This window comes from Hyperolius riggenbachi, chromosome 2 (assembly GCF_040937935.1).
Source record: "Hyperolius riggenbachi isolate aHypRig1 chromosome 2, aHypRig1.pri, whole genome shotgun sequence".
Taxonomy (NCBI): domain Eukaryota; kingdom Metazoa; phylum Chordata; class Amphibia; order Anura; family Hyperoliidae; genus Hyperolius; species Hyperolius riggenbachi.
The window spans coordinates 402,354,813-402,373,251 of NC_090647.1; the positions used below are offsets into that span (position 1 = coordinate 402,354,813).

The window sequence follows — 18,439 nt, forward strand, 5'->3', positions numbered from 1 at the left end:
AGTACCAGTTGTACTGCCCTGGACATGGTACAGTGTTGCGACTTAAGAACAGATTCAGGTTAAGAATATACCTTCAGTCCCTATTTTGTTTGCTAACAGGACTACCTGTACTGAAAAATGCCTTAGAAATGTTTAATGAAAGTGGAACTTCATTTTAGATAGGAATCATAGGATATATGTTCCTGCTCACTTCACGGGGGGGGGGGGGGGGGGGTTGGGGGGTACACATCCCACATTGATTCAGCTTGCCAGTAGTAAATACAGTGAAATTACGAATAAATTACACAATGTAAATCAGGGTGAGGTAACAATGAGCTAACATTGAATACATAATTTATAAATAAATATTGTAAAAAATAAGCAATTTTATTAATTGTTATATACAATAAAGTTACTCTCTAAAGTGTACCTGAGATGAGATATTATACATACCTTCCTACAGCCCCCTCAAGGCTTACTCCGTCCTTCTCCGCCTCCTCGTTTGCCCGCAACTGGCCCTGGTAAGTCGGTGCAGTCCAGCCGAGCACGATCCCCAGTCTTGCTACTGTCGCCAGAAGAGTTCTGCACCTGCGCAGTAGTACTGTGCAGGCACAGTTGGCTCCAGACCGGGGGACTTTCCAGGACAATTGCAGACAAACAAGGCGGAGGAGGACGGCGTGGGAGCGATAAGCCTGGAGGCCCCCCCTTTGATGGGGCCTGGAGGAAGCCCAGCTATGTATATTTAATATATAAGTCCCCATCTCGTGGTTCCTTTAAGTATGGATTTGGGCGATTGTTCTGGGTTTAGCTTTAAATATGTAGCTATAAAACTGGTCCAAGAGATCAAATATTTTTAGTGGGCTCTGTATCTTCTGCAATATGCTTGCTATTGTTTTGCACTTGAGTTTAAACAAAGCAACTGTAGATCACTCTCCATCTTAAACCAGCTTATTTTTGCTTGACCATAGTGTTTATATAACAGATGCACTAGCTTACTCTTCATCCCCGGCCAACAAAGGTGTATATTTTTCTGACATCTTCTTTTTACTATCTGTGTTTGTTTCAGAAGTATTTTTAAGGTGGATAGTCCGTCTGCGTTGCCACTGTCGGATAGAATTTTGGGCCTCAGCGCTGAGCTGTCTTGATATGGTGTTAAAGCTGCTTATATGATACAAAGCTCCAAATAAAGTAGTCAAGTAGTAGCCACCTGGAAGTCAAATGACAGAAGATATGTTAAATATATGAATTCCGTTCACTAACAAGTAGAGTGGTGTTATTGCATTTGCAGGAATAGCTGTTCTTGGAGATTCGTTATTATGGTGTTGTACTTGATGGACATAACTTTTTCAACCTGATAATGTAAATATGTACAGTACTAGTACCAGTTGTCAGGGCTGTTTCTAGCCTTTTTGTCACTCCAGGCAAGTGGTGTGTCACCCTCCCCTCCCCCCAACACTAAACAATACGAGCCATGTGGCGTATAAGGTGGTAGCTTAGTACAGGGATTCCCTGAGATACAAACAACCCACTAATACCATCCTATTTCATCGCACATCCCCTTCATGCTCTCCCCTAGCTTAGTGTGTAAATGCGGAGTATTGGCCTAGCGCCTGGAAACTCCTACTGCATGTAGCATGATTACATGCAACTTGAGGAGAGCGAGGTGCCAGCCCTAGAGGGAACAGGAGTCAGACAGGATGGTCGCACAGCACTTCACTCTGAAGGGGAGGCGAGAGCACAGCTTCTGCTGCGCTATACTCATTTACACTATGCTGCATTTAAACTCTGGCTGGGGGAGTACAGGATGGGGACTAAGACAAATACTGGCACAAAGGGACATAAGGAGGTATAGAGGGAGGCACAAAGGGGGACAGAAGGAGCTTAGGCTCAGTGGGACAGAGGTAGCACAAGGGGACAGAAGGAGGCACAAAGGGGGACAGAAAGAAGCATACAGGGAGGCAGAGTAAGACACAGTGATGCACAGGGTGGCAGAGGCAGCACAGGGGGACAGAGAGGCATGGCGGGCAGAGGTAGCACGGGGACAGAGGGATGCACAAGGGGTAGAGAGATGGAACAGAGAGACACAGTGGTGGCTACGCACCTTACAGTATTCGGACCTTGTGATGTCTGCTCTCCAGGGACCTGCAATGCTGCTGCTCCTCAAGACACCAAACTTCCTGCTGCTGCACTCACACAACAGAAACAGGTGATAGAACACCCATGGGGCAGGGCTTTGTTTGAGAGCTTAAAGGACAACTGAAGTGAGAGTTGAATGGAGGCTGCCATATTTATTTCCTTTTAACCCTCCTGGCGGTTTATTAAAATCCGCCAGGGGGCAGCACAGCCGTTTAAAAAAAAAATTTATATCATGTAGATAGCCGCTGCTCAGCGGCATCCCCCCAAAGAACGGGATCTCCTGGAGGGCTTCCCCGTCGCCATGGCGACAGGCGGGATGACGTCGTGACGTCAAAGGGGACTCCGATCCACCCCTCAGCCCTGCCTGCCACTAATTGGCCAGGCAGCGCACAGAGTCTGGGGGGGGGGGGCGGCTGCGGCGCGATGGATAGCGGCGGATCGGCGGCGATCGGATTGCACACGCAGCTAGCAAAGTGTAGCAAAAAAAAATTATGCAAATCGGCCCAGCGGGGCCTGAGCCGTGCCTTACGGCGGCATAGCCCGAGCTCAGCTCGGGCTTACCGCCAGGAAGGTTAAACAATACCAGTTGCCTGGCTGCCCTGCTGATCCTCTGCCTCTAACACATTTAGCCACAGACCCTGAACAAGCATGCAGCAGATCAGGTGTTTCTGATATTGTCAGATCTGACAAGATTAGCTGCATACTTGTTCCTGGTGTTATTCAGACACTTCTGCAGACAAATAGATCAGCAGGGCTGCCAGGCAACTGGTATTGTTTAAAAGGAAATATATATGGCAGCTTCATAGTCTTCTCATTTCAGTTCTTTAATTCAGAGGCATGGTACTCCCAGGACCAATGGCACTTTAAAGCTCAGCAAGTCTTGTTTAATGCATTCTCCTACCTCCTACTCCCAAGGACATATGCCAGGTACCATAAGGGACACAGATGAAGTGAAGGGCATTTATAAATCCATATCCATAAGACGTTTAGATGACAAAAACCAGGAGAAAAATATACTAAACCTAGTGCATCCATAGGACATTTGCATCGTGTGGATATTTTCCTACACCCCTGCCCCTCATCCCCATTTATTATGTCCCCCTTGTACCTCTTGTATCCCTGTATCCTTCTTTGTGTCTCCATTGTGTCCTCTTCTGCCCCCCCTCCTTGTATCCTTCTATGTCTCCCTTGTGTCCTCATCCATGCCCACTGTGTTCTCCTCTGTACCCCTTGTGACAATTAAGCACCACTGTCCCATCTGACGTTAAAAGACTGGTTGCTGAATCGCAGATGGTAACGTGACAAAGCGCGCCAATTCTGTCTTATTTGCTACAGTTATCATTCGGGCAATAGTCACATCCGATGGCTTGAAATACGGTGAGCAGACTGACGTTAAAGATTGGTCGCACCACTGCCGAGAATGTAACGACCACCCACCAATCCCATATTACTAGGTCACAGTTGCCATGCAGGTCCCGTGCACTAGAGACTTCTGGACTTCCACTGTGCGCACAGTAAACAGTTAAGATAGGTTGATGGTGCCCATACATGTACTATCTGTGCAATTGAAAAGGAAAATTATCGACCTTGTGTAATTCAGTTGAAATGATGGAATTGGGGCAAGTCTGTAAGAGTAATCGATTTGGCTTGAAAATCGAGTTACTCGCTTTCATCATCCTCCGAGATTATAACGGGACGAAGGAATCCTAACGCTATCATAATACGGCAGCCAGCCCAATCATGTCCGATCTGCTCCAGTCACCATTCGGGGAATAGTCACTTCCGAAGGTTTGAAGTTGTGAGCAGCATGTTGTTAAAGAAGGGTTACTGGGTCCATATATGATGCAATCTCGATTGTATGTACAATCGATAAATAAATTATCAATTTCGTGGCAGGAAATCAGGTACTAGCTATTCCAAGAAGGAAGAAAACAATTATTTTATAACCTAGCTAGCCAGTCAACAATTTATTAGAAAAGAACATACAATGCGGTAGTATGACTTTCCGGAGGGCAAATTCTTTGCAGCAACAATCAGATTACTAGAACAGGCACAAGACTGAACAATTCAATCATTAGTTTTATTCTAAAACTATACACACAAATATACTTTACAACCAATAGGTAAATGTACCTGTCAGTCAGAACAGATTGGGTTGATAGAAAAAGGGTAGAAATGAAAAGGCAACCGTTCTAAATACCATTATCGGTAGTCCATGCAGGAATCAAAAGTCTTTGACGGAAAGTCCAAGATGGCAAGTTTGCCCATGTCCTAGTGGGCCGTCGATTGATGATATTTTAATGTCAGATTAAAGTACAGGACGCTGGGCTTAGTGTGTCATTGTGTAACCATCACTGTAGTTGGGAGGGGTTATGACACGTCCAAGTCCAGCTCAGTTTAACTTGAAAATGGGCAGTTCCTGCCCCCAGATACACAAAATCTGGCAGAATCCTGGTTCTGCCAATTTTCCGGCATCTGTAGGTCTCACGGAGGCATAACATTGATAGTTATCCTCAGCATAAATTTAAGAATCTTCTGATACTAAATATGAGGACCATGGATGACTCCTAACACAGTTTTTTACTTCCAAACTTTGTAGCGCTAGATCTGGGAGATCCAGGTCCTTGAAAATCTCTCAGGACTAGTGCTACGTAAAGTCTAGCACACTCTGCGAATGTGAAGGACCTGGCAGCTTTGCAACACAGAAAATATGACAAATATAGAAGTTTACAAATTACCGTTCACCATGAGGTTATATCAACCAGCTGGGGAGATTGGTTTTCCTTTGAACTCCTCAGCTACACAGAGAGGTGCCAAACCCTGCTGGGATTGGTGCCAGGCTGTCTAAGACACGATGGCTAAATTGGTTTTGTCAAATTCACCTCTGATGGATGGGGCTATAAACCTTCTAGGAGGTCTGGTGAAAGCTAGGAGAAAGCTTTTCACACCTGGGTGCTTGGAGGAACTTCTGCTAAGGGATTTTGTAATTACCTTGGCATGGAAAGGTTCCTTAATGGTTCCAGCCATTTGGTTGAGGCAGGGGAAAAGAAGGTTGATTTAAAATGTAATTTTGTATTGCAATGGAATGTACGCTTGTGACTCATTACGCATTTGATATGACATATCAAAGGCGTCACACCCCTGTTTCATCCTCTGTTCCCGTGTCCTGCTTTTTTGCCTTGTCCTTCTCAGTCCCCATGTTCTTCTCTGTCCACATCCGTGCTCCTCTTGTCCTCCTCTGTGCCCTCATCCATGCCCGTTTCCTCCTGTGTCTTCCTCTGTCCCACTGTGTCCTCCTCTATCCCCATGTGTCTCTCTCCCATGTGAATCTGCTAAACACTGGTGATGTATGCGGAAGTGAAGAGAGAGAGACTACAGCTGGGAGCATGGATCCCCCAGTGGCTTTTCTACAGAGGATTACTGCTTCTCATCTCTGCATCAGTGTCAATAAGTTTATTCAGGACATATCCAGATCTACAGAAAAACACTTGACTTACATGTTTCGGACATAAAGTCCTTAATCATAGTCACATAGTTGACTATGATTAAGGACTTTATGTCCGAAACATGTAAGTCAAGTGCTTTTCTGTAGATCTGGATATGTCCTGAATAAACTTATTGACACTGATGCGGAGACATTGTGCGGACCTTCCTTCATCTTTTCTGATTATCCTGGGCTTGGCTGCCCGTGATCCAGCACTGTCTCTCACGGTGCGGTGGAGCGGTACCTCCAGTTTTTGTTCTTCTTCTCATCTCTGCACTGTGCCGTCCTTATGCAGTAAGGGACAGCCTGCACACTCTCCACCAATGCGTGAAAGAGAGAGACACAAGGGGACAAAGGAGGAAACTGGGCAGAGGAGGACACAAACCAACACACAGCACCAGAAAACTTTGGTGCTTTTACCATCTTTCTGGGAGGATTTTTATGGGCGGGGGACACCTGGCATTGGGAGGAATATTGTAGTATTCGGACCATAAGACGTACCAGGGGCGTAACAATAGACCCTGCAAGGGATGCCTCCGCAGGGGGGCCCAGAAGCCACAGGGGGGCCATGGGGGGAAAAGTTTGAGAGATTGACAATTAAGGGCATTGAGAGAAAAAAACGTATTCTGCTCTTGCACCATTGTTATATTGACTGCATGTGTCCACCACACAGATAAGGAATCATACACACTTTGGAATTTGTACACTGTCCCTGCTCCCTAGGGTTTGTCAAAAAAACATCTGTCTCACACTGCAGCAAATTTATGATGACTTCAGGTACAACCTTAACCACCTTGGCGTTCTGAATCCCCGCGGCCACATGACGTCATTCCGTTCGTCGCCATGGCGAGAGGGGAAGCCCATCAGGAAATCCCGTTCAGAACGCGATCGGAAGGATGGGAGGGAGGAATCATGTAGCTAGCGCTAGGCTAGCTACATGATTACAAAAAAAATTCGGTTAAAAAAACCACCCGCCGCCGGTGGTTTTTTTAACCTAATTTTTTTTTTTATCATGTAGCTAGCCTAGCGCTAGCTACATGATTTCTCCCTCCCACCCTTCCGATCGCCGACAGCGATCATGCCCATCAGGAAATCCCGTTCCGAACGGGATTACCTTCAGGGCTTCCCCCGTCACCATGGCGAGGAACGGAATGACGTTGTGACGTCAGAGGGAGTCCCGATCCACCTCTCAGCGCTGCCTGCCACTGATTGGCCAGGCTGCGCACGGGGTCTCGGGGGGAGGGCTGTTACGCGGCGGGTAGCGGCGCATCGGCGGTGAGTGGCAGCCATCGGAGAAACACGCAGCTAGCAAAGTGCTAGCTGCGTGTTTCAAAATAAAATTATTCAAATCGGCCCACCAGGGCCTGAGCAGTGCTCGTCCGTAACGCCCAGGAGGTTAAGGTGCGTACACACGCACTACAAATGGAAATGACGGGTCCACCGGACCCTCCCGCCGGGCAGTCTTTAGCCGACAGAATGTCCATGTGTACGTGCTGTCGGCGGACTGATAAGGCTGTTTCTGAATGATCCGCTCAGCGGATCGTTCAGAAACAGCCTTATCAGTCTGCCGACAGGGGGGCCGGGGTGCTCATCATTTCCTTTTGTAGTGCGTGTGTACACACCTTTACACACAAAGGAGTCACAGGTTAAAAAAAAGTTATAGACTGTCCCTTAATCAGCAATCACTCCAAAGAGATTCCTAGATTCTTATCACACACAGGCTAATGACCTTATGGTGTCTGATTACTTTTACAACACAGCAGTGGGTAAGATTGATATCTGACTGTCACTGCCTCATTGAGAGCTTGTTGTTTCATACTGTGTCCAAGATCCTGTAACAGTATCAATCAGTGACATACTGAATGTAACAGTATCAATCAGTGACATACTGAATGTTTTGCCAAAGTTACAGTGAATACTATATCTTATGTTCAGCATGTCATTATTGCTCCTCCATATAGCATGTGCTCTCATGTAGTAAAATAACACGGCTGTGTGTGTATGTATACTGTATACTAGGAGCAGAGCTGCAACAAGGGACTTGTTGGCTGCAAGGGGCTGGAGGAAACATCTCCTTTAAGTCTGTCTGCATGGGGAAAACACATTGGTCCTCAGTTTTCCTGTGCAGAAAGTGGGGGTGCAGGGGGGCCCCATCCAAAGTTTTGCAGGGGGGCTCAGTGATGTCTAGTTACGCCCCTGGCAGTAACTTTCGACCACACACACATACCCATATTCTTGGGCGAGGAAATAAGGGCTTGTCTTATGGTCCCAAAAAGTAAGGTAAGTAAAAATTATTTCAGTTCTGCACCCTGACATATCCCAGTTTATAAAGAGGAAGGCCACAAAATTGTCTATCTGTGGATGTCCTTCAATGCAAGGAAAGTCTCCTTTAACTATAGATATAGAATGTGACTTACCGTAACTATTTTGTGGTAAAATATTCCATGTTTAAATTAGTCTTAAGAAAAAGAACCCCTTCCTAAATACAATGCTGCCCATAATTCATACCCCTGGCAAATTTTGACTTAAAGTTACTTTTATTCAATTTTTGACGGGGAAATGACATAGGTGTCTCACAAAAGATAACAAGATGATGTGAGAGGCATTATTGTGAAAAAAAAAATCCTCAGCTTTTATTTACATTTGAGCAAAAGGTGTCCAGTCCAAAATTATTCATACCCTTCACAAACTTACAGTCTGTGGCAAAATACAAAGTTCTACACCATTCCAAATAGTCCAAGCTGTTCTAAGCATCCTAATTACCCTGATTAATTTGAAACAGCTGTTTTAATGAACTCAACAGGTGAAAAACAGCAGCTCTCTGCAGTTAGTTTGTGGACAGTCATGGCTAAGACAAAGGAGCTCAGTGAGGACCTGCGGCTGTGCATTGTGGCTGCTCACAAGTCAGGAAAGGGCTACAAGGCCATTTCTAAATGTTTTCAAGTTACAGTGCAAAGTATAATTAAAAAAATACAAGATGTACCGCACTGTAAAAAAATCTCAGAGGACATGGTCGCAAGCGAAAAGCGACACCTATTTTGGCCAGGGGGATAGTGAGAGAAGTGAAAAATAATCCAAGGATCACCACTAAGGCCATCCTGGTGAATCTGGGCTCTGCTGGTGGCAATGTCTCAAGGCAGACAATCCAATGGACATTGCACACTGCTGGGTTCCATGGGTGCAGACCAAGGAGGATGCAACTTCTCCAGATAAGGCACACAAAAGCTCGCTTGGCTTTTGCAAATGCTCATCTTGACAAAGAAGAAGAACTGGCGAGTTCTTAAATTAGGCGTCAGTAACCTCGCCTAATGCAATTGGATTTAACACCGGTGATATAATCGCCCAGCGAGTTCCTTGCCCCCTATGCAATTTAATTTTTCACCCCCTGGGAAGCAATGCCTCCCACCAAACATAGGTGTAAACTTTTCACCTGCTCTGAGCAGGTGAAAAGTCTTATCGCCGGTGTCTGCAGGCTGCTTTTGCCATCTGGGAGCCTCTTTTAGTAAGGACACCCCAGATGCTAGAGATTTAAATAGGTAAAAGAGTCAGTTTTGACTCCTTACCTATTTAAAATGTAACAAAAAACACCTCTATCGTTCCTGTCTCGCCGCATGTCCCACGCCGCTCCTCCGTTTTTCTTCCACCATCTCTGTCCGTATTCCCGGAGTCCGGCAAAGCATCTTTGAGTCTCCCGCCAGGGGCTACCCATTTGTCCACTAGTAAATCAATCACATAAATATCACCAGCACACCTCAGATTAAAGCACACCCTTTATTGTGCCAGTATCCACACAGTACCAACAATTGTTTCGGGTCCACGCAGGGTCCCCCTTTGTCAAGGCATATGGTTACCATATGCCTTGACAAAGGGGGACCCTGCGTGGACCCGAAACAATTGTTGGTACTGTGTGGATACTGGCACAATAAAGGGTGTGCTTTAATCTGAGGTGTGCTGGTGAGATTTATGTGATTGATTTACGAGTGTGGCACTGCCTATGCCACCTCACCAAGCACCCCAAGAAACGGAAGGTGTGCCTGCCTCACTTTGGAACTACATTTGTCCACTAGGTGGCCCTATTAGAATAATGCTAATTCTCATTAGTCCAATTGAACTATACACAAAAAATATACTTTAAAACTGCCAAAATAATATCTAGCAGTTGAGCAAAATTGCTTGGATAGAAATACAGAGAAGAGTGAATGATGTTCAAAGTACTGGGTTTGGTTGTGTCTAATAATCGGTAAAGTCTTTGTGCAGAATAATCCAATAATTTGGCCAGTGTCCTGCTGGCCTTTTGGTATATGGAATTCAACAAAGATTTTAGACAAAGGACCCTGAGCTGAGTGGATCATTGGGTTTTACTCACCCTGCAGCTGGGGAGTGGCTATGACAATCAAAGTCCAGCCTTGCTGCAAATGGAGCTGGGAAAGTCCCCCATCCATGAAGAGACAGACCTGGCAGAATACCTGGTATGCCGATCTCTCAATGCCCATAAGTCATATCACCAAATGGATATCATATTTGCATTCAGTAAGGCGTTACAAATTCACACATATGAAACATGAGTAACATGAGTATTAAACTGTCAAGTATGACTGACAACCTGTATTCCTCAATGTCTGGATGTCCAATCCGCCTGGGAACTCTCCAGAATGTGGGTCAGGCTGGCCTTAAAGGACAACTGAAGTGAGAGGGATGTGGAGGCTGCTATATTTATTTCCTGTTAAACAATACCAGTTGCCTGGCAGCCCTGCTGTTCTATTTGGCTACAGTAGTGTCTGAATAACACCAGAAATAAGCATGCAGCTAATCTTATCAGATCTGACTTTAATGTCAGAAACACATCATCTGCTGCATGCTTGTTCAGGGTCTATGGCTAAAAGTATTAGAGGCAAAGGATCAGCAGGACAGCCAGGCAACTGGCATTGCTTTAAAGGAAATAAATATGGCAACCTCCATATCCTTCTCATTACAGTTCTCCTTTAATAAATTCTATAAAAAATGGTTCAGTTAGCATATTCCTAGTGGCTAAAAAATCATTACATTTTAAGAAGTTGATTTTTAGGGTTTCTTTGAGCTTGCCTACATGCTATTAGAACAGTTGTGCGTGCAGAAGCTTAGTAGTAAGAATTCTACAGCCACCCAGTCTGGAAAAGTGTGAACATCAGTTTTGATGTACGGAGTTCTGCAGATAGGGTTCTTGGGGCAAGGCCCTTTATACAGTTTCTGTCAGTACCAATTCAGGATTGATGGTTTCTAGTCAGCAGGGGTGCTTGAAAACCCAGGAACTTTTGATAAGAGCTGGTTTATCTCTTAGGCAGGCTGTGACACTGTAAATGAGTTATGATGCATTCTCATGCTGTACTCATACTGTGCTGCGTGATCTGGTTTGCATGTATTCCTGTATTGTCTTATTGTTATTTGTCACCCCCAAATATTGTCTGTAACCTTAACTAATGTCCATTATTTGGATATTTTGGATATTTACTGCAACTGCTGCTGGGCTGATAACAAGGGGGGGGGGGCGTCTAGGGGGACTGCAGCAGTAACACTGGAGGCAAATTGATACGAATCCTTATTGTGTTCGATAGAGCTACTTTTGTGGCCAGTTCAAGCCAAGTAACCATCTCTGAAATCATTTTTTAGTCAATAATACATTTTGCAGAACTTCAAATCAACTGTAGGTTCCTTACAGTGATTCCAAAATGATTTATTTGCATCTATAAAAAGGTGCTATCAGTCCGTTGAGTCAGAAAACTTCTATGCTCTTGGTACTATACTGGAGACCCGATTCAAAGGGAATATATTTTCGAATAGAGAAAATCTTGAGGAAACTAAATCAACACTAGCCTCTGAAATTTCAGATCTCAGTATGCAATTCTACAGCACAAGGATTAGGAGGAGATACCAATCAAATATCACAAACTGACCAACAAGGAGGTCATAGCATGTGGAGTTACTATTCTCAATTGAGGAAACCATCTTTCAGCAGTGAGCCGAGTTGATGTGTATCTCCGGAAAAAGAAATAAATGTCTACTTAGCAGAACCACTGCATCAAACATCCTCTGATATTTTCTAGTACTGAAAAGAGAACAAAAAATATCAGAATTTGAGGAAACTCTCTCAAACTTTAACTGTAATCTCAGAAAGACTATTCAGTCCAAAGACAAATAACTGGTACAAAAACCAAGAGTAAATGCAAATAATCTCTTTAATAAACCAATTACAAAATTTAAAAACAATTAAAAACAAAGCAATACCATGCCCAGCCCATGAGGCCCCTGATATTATTTGATAATGACAATAAGCCCTGAACACAATCTAAGGTGCTGCACAAACCAATCTATGTAGTTTACCAAATGCAAAAATAGTGTGTATAATTCCTGAGAGATGATATTGCTGCGTCACAATGATAAGTCAATCAATAATAAAGTAATAAGTGACACTGCACTGCAAAATCACAGGAATGAGACACACATAAATAAATGTGCAGAAGAAAAATATACGGTATTCAATACATGCCTCCTGAGCTAAGCATCCATGAAACAAGTGCAACACAAGCTATGAATCAAAGTAGGACCTCGTGTAGGAGGATAAAGTGCAAGTTTGATACAAACAATAGTATAAAAAGTGTATGCCAACACAACAGCTTCGGCGGAACTAGTCGGACGGGTGCAGGAGCGCCCACGCAGCTGTCCCCAGCCCTCTCTATCACCTCACACTTAGGTAAGCCCTGCTGACATCTCCTGCTCTTCGCCTCTCCTCTGGTATTTTCCAATTCACTGGCAGATACTGGTGCTGTACTGTATGTGGTACCCAGTATATAGGCGATTGACTGGTTGGATTGGTCAACTCTCCCTCTCCCCAAGTGGATTGGTCAGCTTTCCTTGTCTACCTGTTTATCAGAGCGGTATGGAAGAATAGATTGTGCTGTGCCCATAAAACACGCCTCTTTCACCCTTCTGGCCCACCCTTGTATCCTACTTACCTTCTTCTCTGCCTTTCAGATCTGGCACATGTGCACCTGCACCGTTTCACTACAGTCCTCAGTAGTGAGATCTGAGAGACGGTAACAGGATAGGGCATATCACCCGGCATCAATGACACCCAGCGTATAAGACGACCCCTGACTTTTCAGATTTTCAAGGGTTGAAAAGTAGTCTTATACGCCAGAATATACTGTATATATATATATATATATATATATATATATGTTGTGCTGGCATACACTTTTTATACTATTGTTTGTATCAAACTTGCACTTTATCCTCCTCCATGAGGTCCTACTTTGATTCATAGCTTGTGTTGCACTTGTTTCATGGATGCTTAGCTCAGGAGGCATGTATTGAATATATTTTTCTTCTGCACATTTATTTATGTGTGTCTCATACCTGTGATTTTGCAGTGCAGTGTCACTTATTACTTTATTATTGATTGACTTATCATTGTGACGCAGCAATATCATCTCTCAGGAATTATACACACTATTTTTGCATTTGGTAAACTACATAGATTGGTTTGTGCAGCACCTTAGATTGTGTTCAGGGCTTATTGTCATTATCAAATAATATTAGGGGCCTCATGGGCTGGGCATGGTATTGCTTTGTTTTTAATTGTTTTAAAATTTTGTAATTGGCTTAATAAAGAAATTATTTGCATTTACTCTTGGTTTTTGTACCAGTTATTTGTCTTTGGACAGATATCATATATCGGGGTTGCCCTTTTTCTTTTTCTTTTTGTAGTCTTATAGTCAGGTCGATGACCTTGCCCCCCTCATCTTTGACACATTTGTGTTTTTATTTCGCAATATTTATTGCATGATTATGTCTGCTCACCCCTCTTTTTTTGTCTAAGAAAGACTATTCAGCACATCAGGCATCATAGTTGACAGGAAACAAAGTATAGACTGGACCCAGAGCGAGTTTTTATGAATAGTTTTCCTGACTAAAAATCTTCCTTGAAAGTATAACTTTGGTAAGTAAGACTGAGAGATATGGATGATGCCATGTTTTAAGATTGAGGGATATGGTGGGTGCCATGTTTTAAAAGCACTACCATGTGCCTGGTGTCCTGTTGGTCTTTTATGCATCTCTTAATCACACACATCATTAGCAAACATGATCTTCAAAATTCCAGTCAAACTTCAGTTTGAAAAAATAAAAAAACACAACTGCCTGCTTGTTCAGGGTATTTTATTTAAAAATTGTAGTTTTATGTAGTGTAGTTTTTTTTTTCATCTTTTTAAATATGGGAAGTCCTAAAATTCTCTTTAGTAATAGTTTGGGATGACATTTTACAGCTATTGACGTTTTCATTTAAATGTTGCATTATTCTTTAAAGGGTACTGTAATAAATATTTGTTGGTTGCTATGGGCAACTACACTACACCTTTTATATTAAATGATGCCAGCGCTCAACAGGTGTTAATCATCCAGATACTTGTAACTATAATGATACTATGTATAATATATCAGCCCAGCGTCCACCACTATTGTTTGCCGTAATAAAAATATTAAAAAGTAAAAATGAAACAGTCCATTATAACAGTTCTCATAAATTTGGGAAAACTGCAGGTCCCAGTTCACAAGTCCCAATACTACACTACACCTTTGTTCGGCACCATATCACAGAACATGTGATAACTTGACACTCATTACAGCAACAGCACAAGAGATAGAACTGCTTAGATGTCTTCAAAGTTTCAGGAATTTATTCGACAAACAGATATACAGATGTGTTCAGCAGCAATCTTCTCTTCGTTACCTCAGCAAAGCAATCAGTCTGTAGTAAGTCCCCTTAAGCGTTGCGGCTCTTGGTCTATGCCTTGCAAATAGACCAGACTTTCTCTTATGGTACATCTATGCTAGTTGCCCTTAGGTAGGTAGGAAATTAATAGAAGTAAGGTTGAAGTCTGAAGCTAGAAGGTGGAAACTGGAAGTGGGCTCTGGAGCCCATGTTGGCTATTTTATATTAGCCTCTAAAGAGTTAAATGTGACATCACCCAGCAGGGATGGATCAATAACCCATCGCCTGCTATTGGCTGATAAGAACACATGATAGCATGACAAGCACAGTCTTTACTGCCCATGCACTGGAAAATTCCATTTTCCAATGACCTGTTCCCTTATTCTTAGGAGAACATTGTTTTCTGTTCCCTGGCCATTGTTTAACTTTAGGAAAAATGAAAACACTCAATGTTTACCGCACAAGCCCTGGACATCTGTACATCTGGAGCTTGAAATCTATTCTACTGCCTTGTGGAGTCACAGCACATTGTTTTACTGAACATCAGAACTGTAATTCCTCCAAATGACTTTGTCATCTAAAGAGACACTCTGCAGAGCAAGTCTTTTTCCTAAAACCATAACTGAGGGCTCCGAATTCATATCATACTTAAATTCCAAAAGGTACCTCAGATGGCAGCATATGGTGTATTTATACTTACCTGGGGCTTTCACCAGCCCCATGAGGTGCGGGGGGTCCTTCGTCATCCTCTCCGGCCCCTTCATTCTCTTGTAATAGCTCCCGGTAATCCGGCCAGTCATGTGCTTCTGCACATGAGTGACCCAGCCACGCGGGCACATTTAAGGGAATATTTTTTTCTACGTTACTGACCCTCACCAGACTATTGTAAAACTGAGGGTGTGAAAATATGGCAAGTGTTGAAAAAAAATAATAACTTTTGATGTTAGCATGTCTGTTTTATATATAGCTTAACACAAACGGAGAACAAACAACAGATTTAAAAAAAAAATGGACATAAAGAGAAATGGCAGCTCATGATTTTTTAAAAAAGAATGATGATCACATTGCAATGACATGTCACCTTCTCCTTGAAGTTGGGAAGGATCCACAAGTTCCATCATATACTCCACATCTAATTGAAGAGAAGCTAGGTCACATTCCAGCAACACATGGATTAAAACTGGCAAGAAATCATCAGCACCAAATGCCTCTAAGAGAAAAAAAAATGAAATATGATTGTTAAGTCTGTAAGCAGACCCATACACGATACAATTAAAACGTTTGATTCTCCCGTTTATTCGATCTAAATGATCAAATCGAATGAAAGTTGAAAACATTTTTTTTTCCAATCAAGAAATTTGAACGATTATCCCGTTTTTTCAAGAAAAATCTGATTGGACATGCTGGAAAACTCTTTACTGTATATTCGATCTAATGGAATAATCGAACTAAATTATCTAATCTAATCTAAATTTCTGTTACCCTTAAAGAGAATCTGTATTATTAAAATCGCACAAAAGTAAACATACCAGTGCGTTAGGGGACATCTCCTATTACCCTCTGTCACAATTTTGCTGCTCCCCGCCGCATTAAAAGTGGTTAAAAACAGTTTTAAAAAGTTTGTTTATAAACAAACAAAATGGCCACCAAAACAGGAAGTAGGTTGATGTACAGTATGTCCACACATAGAAAATACATCCATACACAAGCAGGCTGTATACAGCCTTCCTTTTTAATCTCAAGAGATCATTTGTGTGTTTCTTTCCCCCTGCAGCTATCTTCCACTGAAGTGTCAGGCTGTTTCTTCCTGCAGAGTCCAGACAGCTCTGCCTGTATGTAATTCCTCAGTATGTGAAAGCCCAGCCAGCTCAGAGGAGGATTTATCCAGCTTGTAAAAGATAATAGAGCAGAGAGAAGCTGCACTTATCTAAATAACACACAGGCAGTGTGCAGAGAGGGGCCTGGAGGGGGGAGATGTATCACAGAACCACAACACTGAAGAACTTGGCAGCCTTCCAGACACAGGCCGACAAGTCTGACAGGAGAGAGATAAGTTGATTTATTACAGAGATGGTGATAGTAGAACGTGCTGCAGTAAGCCAGAGCACATTAGAATAGATTTTGGAACTTGTAGGATGGAAGAAAACCGGATAAAAAATTTTGTTACGGAGTCTCTTTAATGACTGTGAGTCAGTTGTAAGGGCAACAATTTTGGAAGTAAGTGTTGTACAACAATGCAACTCAGGTATATGAGCTGTTCTATGAAGAGGGTAGGAGGAACATGGGGCAGTGCCAGTGAACAAGTGAGTTGCATCCTGCAGCACAGGGAACAAAAAAGATAACACATGCATTTGGCTGATTGTTCAACAACACAGTCAACAGTCAGGCCGTTATATCCATGCGAGATTCTCTGGTAAGATGGTTCAAAATGATCAAGGAAAAAAAAGTGAGCACAAAAAAATAAATAATTAAAAGCTGCAACAGGCCAACATGTGTATAATTACAATGCAACAGTGACTATGTAACTAAACAGGACCTTTAATCACTTGCCGACCGCGCACTCATACCGCGCGTCGGCAAAGTGGCAGCTGCAGGACCAGCGACGCAGTATTGCGTCGCCAGCTGCAGGCTGATTAATCAGGAAGCAGCCGCTCGCGCGAGCGGCTGCTTCCTGTCTTTCACGGCGGGGGGGCTCCGTGAATAGCCTGCGGGCCGCCGATGGCGGCTCGCAGGCTAAATGTAAACACAAGCGGAAATAATCCGCTTTGTTTACATTGTACGGCGCAGCAGCGCCGTAAGGCAGATCGGCGATCCCCGGCCAATCAGCGGCCGGGGATCGCCGCCATGTGACAGGGGACGTCCTGTCACTGGCTGCACAGGACGGATAGCGTCCTGTGCAGCCCTGATCTCCGGGGGGGGGGGAGCAGGTAGGAGAGGGAGGGGGGAATTTCGCCGCGGAGGGGGGCTTTGAGGTGCCCCCCCCCGCCAGCCACATGCAGGCAGGAGAGATCGGACCCCCCCAGCACATCATCCCCCTAGTGGGGAAAAAAGGGGGGTGATCTGATCTCTCTGCCTGCTACATGATCTGTGCTGGGGGCTGCAGAGCCCACCCAGCACAGATCACTCAACACAGCGCTGGTCCTTAAGGGGGGGTAAAGGGTGGGTCCTCAAGTGGTTAAAGTGAACCCGAGGTGAAAATTAAATGAGATAAACAATTATATCTATCCTCCTACTCCTAAAAATGACTTTTATATGTCAACATTTACAAAGTAGGTTGAATGTTTTACTGTCTCTAATCAATGGCAGCCTATTAAATGTCCCAGAGTTAAAATGCATGGGAGCTGATTCATGAAGCTGCGCTACTATAGCAACACAAGCTCCATGACCAGCACCACAAGCTAAATTCAAGGCTGAATTTCAAGCATAGCGTGCCTTCCTTAGTAGGGCTGGTTCTAGACTTTTTGCTGCCTGAGGCAAACTTGTGAGGATGCGCCCTCCTCACCCCCTGATTTGGAATGATTGCAAAGCACCTGACAATTTACTCTGCTTCATTTAATGTTCTCACATTACATGCTGCATCTCAACACAATAGCACACTGGCTGGCTGTGAGTATGTGAGTCTCGCTTCTGCTCCTATTCTGACTGCATACTGTTAGTGTAAACACAGTACAAAATGCTGCCCCTGTAAACTTTGCTGCCTGATGCAAATGTTTCACCTTGCTTCATGAGAGAACCGGACCTGTTCCTTAGTTCCGCTCCTTTAAATACCGGTCACTGCTTTGTAGTATCGCGACCGCAATACTTCACTAGAGCGGCCGCTACTATGTTAATTAACATAGTTACTATGTTAATTACATTAAACTTGAAACTGTAGGTGTAGGTAATGGGTTGAGCTGCAAGTGATCTGTCACACACTATTTTTAAAGTTATTGATACAGTTATTGATACACATTGATTCTTGCTCTACTTTTTTATCTATCAATAATCAAGTTTTCTAAAACTGCAATGTACAAATAATACCTTATGTAGCATTATTTAATATGTGTGTAAATATTTCCCCACTTTTCATGTTACAAAATCAGAGTTAAATTCAA

At 43.5% G+C, this 18,439-nt stretch overlaps 1 protein-coding gene across 3 annotated transcripts in view; it reads right to left on the reverse strand.

Moving 5' to 3' along the window:
* The window catches only part of LOC137546854 (ras and Rab interactor 3-like), a 272,031-nt gene that overhangs the window by 59,338 nt on the left and 194,254 nt on the right, over positions 1-18,439 (reverse strand). For 2 of the 3 annotated variants that reach the window (XM_068269790.1, XM_068269793.1), the window contains 2 exons: positions 15,427-15,555; positions 976-1,186 (listed from right to left, as the gene is read on the reverse strand). In XM_068269790.1, coding sequence (XP_068125891.1) covers positions 976-1,186; positions 15,427-15,555 — 340 coding nt within the window. The remainder of the gene's footprint in view (positions 1-975; positions 1,187-15,426; positions 15,556-18,439) is intronic. The other variant, XM_068269792.1, reaches the window with a different exon arrangement.